This window comes from Diplotaxodon limnothrissa, linkage group LG19 (assembly GCF_057381915.1).
Source record: "Diplotaxodon limnothrissa isolate DT_005_m linkage group LG19, D_limnothrissa_male_GT1.1, whole genome shotgun sequence".
In the NCBI taxonomy this organism is placed as follows: domain Eukaryota; kingdom Metazoa; phylum Chordata; class Actinopteri; order Cichliformes; family Cichlidae; genus Diplotaxodon; species Diplotaxodon limnothrissa.
The window spans coordinates 19,985,454-19,997,250 of NC_140614.1; the positions used below are offsets into that span (position 1 = coordinate 19,985,454).

An 11,797-nucleotide genomic window follows, 5' to 3' on the forward strand; every position below is an offset into this window, starting at 1 on the left:
TATTCTAACCAACACTGTTTTGTGATTATGATCCAGTACAGGAATGGGAGGTTCTTAGAGTGACTTAAAGCCTTTTGTAAATAGCAGCAGGCTGTAATACTTACAATATCGGCCGTATCTCATTGTATAGTATCACTATGAGTGCTCGTAGAATTTGTTGTCTCGTCTCGCTGTCTCCAAGGTAAATGAAGCCTGCAAGAGATACCTCGACTTTAAAGATTGTCAAACAGATACAACCAATCTGATACAAGAAAAGACTTGACTTTTGTCTTCCAGTAGGTGGCACTAGAGCTCAAGAAATACTGATATCAAAACTTGTGCTAGCTGGTAAGAGTCATTTAATGTTCTGTTTTCAGACAGGTGCTCGTCATGCTGACAAATTTCCATGTATTTTGATTTATTAGTAATTGCATTAATCATTCAGGAGGACCCCTTCATATCATCTATATTCCATTTGTTTCTTTCTAGGTGTTTTTCTGGGTTGCAATTTACCAAACACCTGTGGAAGCAGCTCATCTACAAGCACAGGAAGACAGAAATCCCCAAGCTATGAAGTGCATTGGACATTTGTATTACAACATGATCGGTGATTATGCGATGTTTGTTTCTACCATACGAGTTTGTGTGTTCTGCTGAGACAGGTGGAGATTCCTTGTTAGCTGGTTTGCAGAAAATACTGCATGCAAATTGGATATTTGGATAGAGAGAAGCATCTTAATTTCCAGGTGACAGCCACCTCACCCCGCTGTTTGCTTCCCCTGCAAATAACGAGCCAGCAGTTAGACTGCTAGTAGCATTGAGTGTTTGTGTGAGAAGTCTGAGTATAAGCAAATTATTGAAATGTGAAAGCTGAAAAATGCATTCTGAAATCTTTGTGTTTTATATTACTGCCAATATGAGTGGTGAGTAAGCAAAGAATACTTCTCTATTTATAGTTCAGGTAAAGGCATCTGAGCACTCTGCAGTGCAGTAGTGTGCACACTGAAAGGAAAACCCCTCCCATTAATACAAAAACTCAAAAACATCAAAGTGGATTGTGATCTCTTAAATAGATGCCAGCCAGCATAGTGCTCACTTCACTTTCCTTTTAGATCTTCGTTCAGTAGGGTCACGCAGTTAATCTGAAGTCAGATCACAGTAATTTAAATCCTAAAGCCTTAGGCACACAGTTTGACATGTTATCAAAGGAAGGTCAACATGATTAATTTTCTCTTTTTCTGCTGCCTAACAGGTAATAACGTGTTTACCTAGAATAAGATCTTCTAAACATGGAAACTGATCAAATTATTTAAATGCATCATATGTTTTGGTTTAAACTGAATGTGTGTGTGTTTTTTTTTAAATATTTTTATCCAGGTGTCTGTCTAGGTGTTGAGGTCCGTCAGACTCCCTCTGAGTTCATCACAAATGTTGGATCCAAAGTGGAGATTTTCTGCAGTCATGAAAAGACTGACTACAGGATGATGCTCTGGTACCAGCAGCCACCCGGAGAGACAGCTATGAAACTCATTGGGTATTTGAACTACAAAGATGACAAATATGAAGAACAATATAAAGATCATTTTAATATCACTGGAGATTTGAGTGTGAATACAGTAAAAAAAGGTTATCTGATTGTTCAAGTCGCACAACAAGAGCACAGTGCAGCATACTACTGTGCAGCTAGCAAAGCACAATGATAAAAAGTCCCTCTGAACTGTACAAAAACTCTTTTGATAAAACACGCTCTGAAGCACCTGCTTTAGTGGTTGTCTAGTGGCTTAATCCATCCATAGAACATGCTAACACACTCATGTTTTATTCTTATCTATCTAGGCATGTTGTTCAGATATGTACTCTTTATATAACCAGGAATGAAGTCCAAATAATAAGTACAACTTTAAATCATAAAAGTAGTAAAAGCAGACATGCCTCTACAAGCCTCATGAAAATTTTCTGCTAAGATTTGAAAAGACCTCTTCATCTCAGCACACATGTACATGCATTAATGCCATGAAGTACTTAAGGATCCTTAAAGGTGGTGCAGTATAAATACCAACAGTTTGAGGTTATTACTATTCAGGTAAAGAAGAATTTGATCTAGTTTTATCTATTTTTATCTATCAGCCAGCAAAAAAAACATTAAGAAAGGGGCTCTAACTGTGAATGATTTGCAGCAGAATGACAGTGGTGTGTATTTTTGTGCTGTCAGCAAACACAGTGATGTGAGAAGTAGGAGAAGCTGTACAGAAACTGCTCAACAATTAATCTGATATTAGAGATGACTTGACTTTTATGTCCTCCAGTAGGTGGCGATGAAGCTCAAGAAATACTGACATCAAAACCTTTAGCAGCTGGTTTCAAGAGGAGGGCGTCAATAAAAGTGTGCATGGGGAAAATGTTCATATCACTCACTGTTCTGTTTTCAGACAGAAGCTCATCATGCTGACATTATTCAGTTTGTTTTGGCTCACTGGTAATCACATTTATCATTCAAGGATCCCAATTTATATTATCTTTCGTTTATATGCTGATTATTCATTTTCTCTGTTTCTAGGTGTTTGTCTGGGTGCTGAAGTTTCCCAAACACCTTTGGAAGTTTTCAGAAGACCTGGAGAAAAAGTGCAGCTGGTCTGCAGCCATGAAAAGACCGACTACATGCAGTGGTACCAGAAATCCCCTGGAGACCAGGCTCTGAAGCGCATTGGACATTTATATTACAACAACAAAGGGCACGAGGAATCGTTTAAGACACATTTTAATATTAGTGGAGATTTGAGTGGAGATGACGCAAAGAATGCTTCTCTGTTTATAGTGGACCTAAAGGCACCTGAGCACAGTGCAGTGTATTACTGTGCAGCAAGCTTTGCACACTGAGAGGAAAACCCCTCCCTGTAATACAAAAACTCAAAACCATTAAAGTGGATGGTTTTAAACTAACATACTCCTCACCACATCTTGGTTAGATCCCAGCCAGTATAAGTTTCACTTCACTTTTCTCCTCAACCTCAATCAGTCAAAGCCCAATATTTAGCTCCCTAAAAAACATAAATTGGAGGAAAATATGATCCATATTCTCTTTCTCTGTCTGACAGATAATATGCTGTTTGCGTAACATAAGATTATCTAAAAGTGTAAATGTTATGATTTAAGCAAAATTGTTTTTTTTAGCGTTTCTATTCAGGTGTCAGAGTCTTGAGGTCTGTCAGTCTCCCTTTGAGTTCATCACAAATGTTGGTTCAGATGTTCTGCGGCCATGAAAAGACTGACTACAGAGTGATGCTCTGGTACCAGCAGCAGCCTGGAGAGAAAGCTATGAAACACCTTTTCTTTAAACTTCAAAGTTGTCACATTTGAAGACCAATTCATGATCATTTCAATATCACTGGAGATTTGGGTGGGAATAGAGCAAAAAAGGACTCTGTCCCTAAACAGCATGCCAAATTTCAGAGCTTATGAAGCTTTCACAGATAAAGAAAGAAATAACAGTGTGTACCACAAACACAGAAACACTATTTATTTTCATGAGGTGGCAGTATGTCTGTAGTATAATGGCTCTTCAGAATCCACTGCATCACTGCCCATTTTCCTGGTGGGAGGGTTTAACGAGAAATGAGATATGAACGATCAGCAGAACTGAATACACAGTTATGAAAGCACAGCCAACATAACAGCTCTGTTCCTGAGTTTAGTTATGCAACACAACATGATCATCACATACTTCTGCATAAGCCTTAACATTATCCTCGTGTCAGGTAATGAACTCTTAACTTTTCAAGTCTTCAGGATTTACTCTTATATTGGAAATTTATTTCTGATGAGGTTTCTGATGTTTTTTGTTTGTTTGTTTTAAACACAGGTTCTTCATTCAGTGACCGAGTCCACCAGGATCCAGCTGATATGTATGAAATTCAAGGACAAACAGCAGAAATCACCTGTTCGCACAGTATAGACAGCTATAATGTAATCCTCTGGTATAAGCAAACAGAAAACAACCAACTGCAGCTCCTGGGACACGTGTATTCAACAAACCCATCTGTAGAGCCTGGAGTGACTGTGACAATTGCTGGGAATGCAAATAAAGACAAGACCTGCACACTGACAATTAAAGATCTCTTCATGAACAGCAGTGCAGTGTACTTCTGTGCTGCTAGATACCACAGTGCTACATATCACTGATCCACAATACAAAAACCTTCCAATTGCCAGTTTTTATCTCTTACAGCTCACAGACACTTGCACCTGTATTCTAACCAACATTGATCTTGTGATTATAATCCGGTACTAAAATGGGAGGTCCTTAGATTTAAAACCTTTAACCTCCACCCACCATAATAAATAATGACAGGCATTAATATGTACAATGCCAGCTATCACACTGTAGAGTATCACGGTTGAACTGATATCCTCGTGTTGGTGTTGTTCCCAGATCATCATACTAAATGTTGTTCCAGGATCAACATTGCAAGTGACCAATCAGAATGTTGTGACGTCATACTTTTGCGACTTCGGGAAAAACCGGCGTAAAACAAAAAACTGTACTTAAGCTGCGTGAAACCACCTCTGTCTGCCGATCAACGGACCCTGACCCTAACCCTAACCCTTTAATAAACAGTAAGCAGAATTGATATTGTCCTTGCAACATTGGAATTTCATGAATGCACGAATGGCTTGGCGCGCAAAATAATAACGTCACAACAATGTGATTGGTCACTTGCAATGTTGAACCTGGAACAACATTTTCATAATGGTCTGGGAACAACACCAACACGAGGATATCAGATCATCCAGAGTATCACTATGATTCCTCAGGTGCTTTTCACATTTGTTGTACCATCTCTGAGGCTTCAGGATACATGATTGATGCAAGAAATTGAAAAGAAAAAAAAAAAGTCATAGTCATTTGTACTGGTACATTCAAAGACCAGGAGAGACTGAGGCCTCATCATCTACACATTCTTTGGTGGGAAACATGAAAACAAATAGTCAGGCAGCAGAAAAGACATTGAGAACTCTTAATGTGAATAACTGTCAGTTTTGGCCGGGCAGTTATTTCGTATTTAGCAAGAATGGCATCTTTTACTTTATCATAGACTTCCGAATCAGCAATGTCCATATGCACATAAGCACTACGTGCTTTACCTGTGAGCAGAGGTACAAGTCAAACAGCCCATTCTTCTCTCGGCCAACGGCAGACTTGAGCCATTCTCTCAAAAGTAGTGAGAAAATGCTCAATATCATCATCTGGAGTGAGTGGCAACAACTTGGGATCTCTCTGGTGAAATGGTTCCTGTCTTGGCAGAGACCACATCTGCTGACCAGTCAGACTAGGCCCCTCATCAGGTTCACCTCCCTCCTCGATTTGGTTGTTCTCTTGTTCCTGCTGCTGTTCTGTCATTTCTTTCACTTGAACTTGAATTTGCTGAAACTGATGTTGCATACTTTTCCATCTTTGTTCTTGTCGGGCTGATTCTCTGTCCATTCTCTGGTCTCTTGTTGCTTGAGACTGCATCAATGATTTCACCAGAGCTGTCAGTTCATCCAGTCTATCGCCAGGTTTAGCTCCTGCTTTAGCCACTGGATCAGCTAGCACCTTCCCCCCTTCCTCTGCCACGTCATTACAGTTATTCTTCTTTCCACTTCTCGTCATCATATTTACCTCATTCATTAGAGGCAGCACTCCTGACACCACTTGCCAGTTTTGGCCGGCAGTCATAGGTTCTGTCCAATAATATGACGCGAGACTGGAGTAAAACACATCCATGGATTGACACTTTATTAAAGAAGGAGCATGATAACAGCACAAAACACTCACTACAACTAAACAAAATGGCTTCCTTTTATACTCTACCTTTTCAGGTGAGCATCCGGAATAGCCCAAGTATAGGGGTTAACTAATCAAAATGAAAACATAACCCTCCACACAAACAAACATACAATAACATTAAAGCACATCACAAACATATACATATTTCCAACACATACTATAAACAAACCAATAAATGGTAAATGGCCTGTATTTGTATAGCGCTTTTCTAGTCCCTAAGGACCCCAAAGCGCTTTACACAACCTGTCATCCACCCATTCACACACTGGTGACTAAGCTTCACCCATTACTATCTAAATTAAAACCCTCTTTAACCATACTCCCTAACCTGGCACACTGGTCTGCTCCAAGAGCTCTTAAGCAGGTGATTGCTTTCACTCTTTTGATCCACATCCTGCAAGAAGCAACCAGGACAGGTGAGTACCTTTATAAGTTCTCATTTCACATATATTTAGGTTATTGACAAATGATTAACTGCAAGCAGTTTTAACTTTGGCTCTTCTCTGACACAGGTAGGATGGTCAGTCCCCCTGTCTCTTCACCTTCACAAGCTGTCAATTTAATCGTATGTCAAAATAAACCTAATAAAAGACTCCATAAGAACTAATGTGTTTTCTTTATTACCCTATTTTAAATTCCCAATCCAACAATTTATCATTAACAATGCCAACAAGGTAATGGAACCCCTGGTCTCCATTACAATAATATGCAGCAGAATGACAGTGGCATGTATTTTTGTCCTATCAGCAAACAGTGACATGAGAAGCAGGAGAAGCTGTACAACATCCGCTCGGCAACTAATCTAACATTGGAAATGACTTGACTTTCATGTCCTCCCAGTAGGTGGCACAGGAGCTCAAGAAATACAGATATCAAAACCTGCAGCAACTGGCAAAGTGTAAGAGTCACTCAGGGTTCAAACAGGAGCTCATCATGTTTATCAGACACCCGGAGACAAAGTCCAACAGGTCTTAACCACAGAAAGACAGAAATCCCATGGAGCCCAAGCCATGAAGTGCACTGGACATGTGCATTAAAACAGCAAAGAATGACATGATCCATGAAGATGTGATGTTTTTTCTGCCATTACAATGGGTGTGTTCAGCTTTCTCGCCTGTCTGTGAGAGATCAGCATTACAATCTGAAGTCTTTGTGGTTACAGTAGCTGAAAGCATTTTGTAAATAATCCTTGTAAATAGTAAACTTTAAATTTGTATTCACGAGCACTTTGTAGCTTGCCTTATAAGGAGGGAGAGGCCCTTTTTTATTCAAATACTTCATTTTTTGTTTCTTGGTTTTTGAGAGTTAGAGAATAGTCTTTAGTTTGCTTATTACTTTGTAAGGGAAGAAAAAAGATGATTAGATGTTTTTATTTGTTTTGGATTGCATATCTTCAAAGTGACAAACTGCTGCTCATAAACTTGGATTTTTCTGTGCTGTTGACTCTATAGGAGTAGTATGTGGGCAGCAGTTACACTTGATGTAGGCCCAGGAACGAAACGTCAGAATAAAAAAATATTTTAAGGTGATTTGAGTGGAGAGGAAGAAAAGAATGGTTCTCTGTCTATAGTCGACCTCAAGTCACTTGAGCACAGTGCAGTGTACTACTGTGCACACAGAGGAAAAACCCTCCCCTTAATACACAAACTCAAAACCATCAAAGTGGATGGTTTTGAACTGATCATACTTCCCCGACCTCTTACATACCAGCCAGCATAGTGTTCGCTTTTCTTTTAGGTCTTAGATAGATCAGTAAGGTCACAGTTGATCTGAAGTCAGAACACAGTGATTTAAATCCCTATAAGTCTTAGGCACATAGTTTAACGTGTTATCAAAGGAAGGTCAACATGTTTAATTTTCTCTTTTTCTGTTGAGGTAATAACTTCTTTACTTAAAATGAGTTGATCTTGACATGGAGGTGGTTTCTTCAAATGTGATTATCAAAGTTGCACAAATAGAGCACAGTGCAGTGTACTATTGTGCAGCAAGGTATGCACAATGACAAAAAGCCCCACTGAACACTACAAAAACTGCACAGTTTTTTGTTTTGTTTACATTTGGTGGTCTTGATAAGACAAGCTCTTAAGCACCTGCTTTAGTGGTTTGTGGCCTAATCCAGTCATGTAAAAATGTATTAAATATACCCTTGTTCTATTATCATTTATCTAAGCGTGTTATTTAGAGTATGCATTGTTTATAAAACCAGGAAGAAAGAAAAAAATAGAAAAAAATAAGTACAGCTTTAATTCACATAAGTAGAAAAAGCAGACATGACAGACCTCCAGACCGTATAAATGTTTGCATTCTCTTTTGTTCCTACCAGGTGGGGCTGACCTACATCTCAACACATACACTATATTGCCAAAAGTATTCACTCACATCCAAATCATTGAATCACTGGTTTTAGGAGATGGTGATGAGCATTTTCCATAGTGTCTGATATTCTGCAAGTTAAACAGTAAAGGATCAAAAGCAAACATATTTTTAGCTGCAGTTTCATTTTACTTATGTAATATCTGCTCTGTTGATATCACATTGGTTTATTCCTTAAATGATATGATGCTGAGTGAGAAGGCACTTACAGAAGACACTAAACTTGACTTAAATACTGCAGTACAGCCAATATTTTACAGTAACACATCTTATATTGCTGCTTGACTATTACATTTCTCGTTTTATCTTTAATTTGTCCATCACTGCTCATAGCAGGTGTAGTCAGGTCCACCATAAGCATTTGGACAGTGACAGTTAAATACTGCATGCCACGGTCTGCTAATTATACATGGAAACGTCAGATCATTGTCAGGGCAAAACCATACACATAAAAAACCCACATGCATTTCTGCAGCTCCCCTTTCAGATAAAAATATTCTTCTCTTTTTTTTAAATATCCTCTGGAAGGCCTTTTGATTTATTACACCACATCTGCTGTCAAACTACTGAAATGGTTTCTCAGGAAACAGCTTTAGCTATGAGAAAATCATTTGTTTTAAAGGAATAGGAAATAATAGGAATAATAAAAATCTTTCTTAACACATTGTAAAATAACACTATGATTGCTCAACCAGTCATCACTTTCATATTCTCATCTCTGTGGCTTCAAGGTACATAAACATTAATTATTGTTGTTCGTTTAAGATCTGAACACGTTTGCTCAGAGCATTTTTAGTATTCAAATATATTTTCTTCTTTCAGTTTTTTCCTAGGATGTGTTTCAATCCCGTAAAATGAACTGGTGTTATGTTAACGAAGCTTTCACAGACAAAGAAAGAAATAACAGTGTGGAACTCAAACACAGAAACACTATTTATTTTCATGAGGTGGCAGTATGTCTGTAGTATAATGGCTGTTCAGAATCCACTGCATCACTGCCCATTTTCCTGGTGGGAGGGTTTAACGAGAAATGGTATATGAACGATCAGCAGAACTGAATACACAGTTATGAAAGCACAGGCAACATAACAGCTCTGTTCCTGAGTTTAGTTATGCAACACAACATGATAATCACTTTCTTCTGCATAAGCCTTAACATTATCCTCGTGTCAGGTAATGAACGCTTAACTTTTCAAGTCTTCAGGATTTACTCTTATATTGGAAATTTATTTCTGATGAGGTTTCTGATGTTTTTTTGTTTGTTTTTTTAAACATAGGTTCATCACTCAGTGACCGAGTCCACCAGGATCCAGCTGATATGTATAAAAATCAAGGACGAGCAGCTGAAATCACCTGTTCACACAGTATAGACAGCTACGATGTAATCCTCTGGTACAAGCAAACAGAAAACAGTCAACTGCAGCTCCTGGGATACATGTACATAACAAACCCATTTGTAGAGCCTGGAGTGACTGTGACAATTGGTGGGGACGCAAATAAAGACAAGACCTGCACACTGAAAATTAAAGATCTCTTCATGAACAGCAGTGCAGTGTACTTCTGTGCTGCTAGATACCACAGTGCTACATATCACTGATCCACAATACAAAAACCTTCCAATTGCCAGTTTTTTATCTCTTACAGTTCACAGACACTTGCACCTGTATTCTAACCAACATTGATCTTGTGATTATAATCCGGTACTAAAATGGGAGGTCCTTAGATTTATTTATAATAAGAGGTGGAGGTTAAAGGTTTTAATTAACAACAGGTGCTTTTCACATTAGTCGTTTCATCTCTGTGGCTTCCAGGTACATGTTTAATGCAAGAGATTTTTTTTATTTTTTTTATTTTTTTAAACAGGAGCTCCCATTTCAGATAAAAATATGCTTCTCTTTTTATTAATATCCTCTGGAAGGCCTTTTGAGTTATTACACCACATCTACTGTCAAACTACTGAAACAGTTGGTCAGGAAACATCTTCTGCATCGAGTTAGCTATGACAACAATCATTTTAAAAGGAAATAAAAAGCAACTTCTGAGCTGTCAGTAACTTTGGGACTTTGAACCTTTGAATAAAATCACCTTTGACACAGCTCACAGTCACTGGTGTGGTCTGAGAAAAATGTAGCTTTTTCATGAATCTGGATATAGTGGATAGAATTCAGTGATAGAAATGAAAATTCAAGCATATTAATGCACCATCAATTTTAACCCAATGGTGCTGCTTGAAGCTTGGATGCACAGTTTCCTGAGCAGATAGCAGATAGTTCTGCATAGATGAAGGAAAAGATGATGAAGATGTTCAAGGAGATATAGAATAACATGGTGAGGTGCTGAAAAAGGACAATCCGTTACAGGTTTTTGTCACTTTAAGCCATTTCATAACGTGGCAGTATGTCTGTGGCGTAGAGGCTGCTCAGAATTCACTGCATCACTGCCCATTGTTTGATGGGAGGGTTTAACCAGAAATGACAAATGAATGATCAATGTAGCTGAATACACAGTTATGAAAGCACGGAAGACTTAACATGCAACTTCTTGAATATAATCATGCCACAAAATATGATAATCACTTTCTTCTGCATAATCTTAAACATTATCCTGGTTTCAGGTAATGCACCTTTTTTACTTTTTAATTTTTTATCCTTTACTCACATATTTGTTGTTTTATATTGTTGTGAGATTTTTTGTTGACATTTTTCACAGGTTCCTCACTCAGTGACCAAGTCTTCCAGACTCCAGCTGATATGTATAAAAATCAAGGACAAAGAGCTGAAATCAACTGTGTACACAAGATAACTAACTATGATCGAATCTTCTGGTACAAGCAAACAGAAAACAGTCAACTGCAGCTCCTGGGATACATGCTAGTAACCCGAGACGTATTAGAGCCTGGATGAATGGTTGAAATCAAAGGGAGTGCAAATAAAGACCAGACCTGCACATTAATAATAAAAGATCTCACCCTGAACAGCAGTGCAGTGTACTTCTGTGCTGCTAGTTACACAGTGCTACATAACAATAATACTCAATACAAAAACTTCTTCACTGTTAGTCTTCTTACAGCTCATAGCTGCTTGCACCTGTATTCTAACCAACATTGGTTTTGTGATTATAACCCAGTAAGGGAATGGGAGGTCCTTACTGTGAGGAAAAGCCTTTAACCTCCACCTACCATTATAAAAAGCAGGAGACTTAAATAATGAAAGTCTCTCTCATCGCATTGTACAATAACACTATGATTGCTCAACCGGTCATCGCTTTCATATTCTCATCTCTGTGGCTTCAAGGTACATAAACATTAATCATTTTTGTTCATGTAAGACCTGAACACGTTTGCTCAGAGTATTTTTAATATTCATTTATATTTTCTTCTTTCAGGTTTTTCCCAGGATGTGACTCAATACCCTGAAATGAACTGGACTTATGTTAACGAAGCTTTCACAGACAAAGAAAGAAATAACAGTGTGGAACTCAAACACAGAAACACTATTTATTTTCATGAGGTGGCAGTATGTCTGTAGTATAATGGCTGTTCAGAATCCACTGCATCACTGCCCATTTTCCTGGTGGGAGGGTTTAACGATAAATGAGATATGAACGATCAGCAGAACT

General features: G+C 38.3%; 1 gene segment (V, D, J or C); it reads left to right on the plus strand.

Annotated features, from left to right (window-relative positions):
* Nucleotides 1-9,303: 9,303 nt before the first annotated feature.
* LOC146612072 (T cell receptor beta variable 16-like) lies at nucleotides 9,304-9,776 on the plus strand. The segment is given in 2 exon segments: nucleotides 9,304-9,352; nucleotides 9,457-9,776. Coding segments are annotated over 2 exon segments (369 nt in total).
* The last annotated feature ends 2,021 nt before the right edge of the window (nucleotides 9,777-11,797 follow it).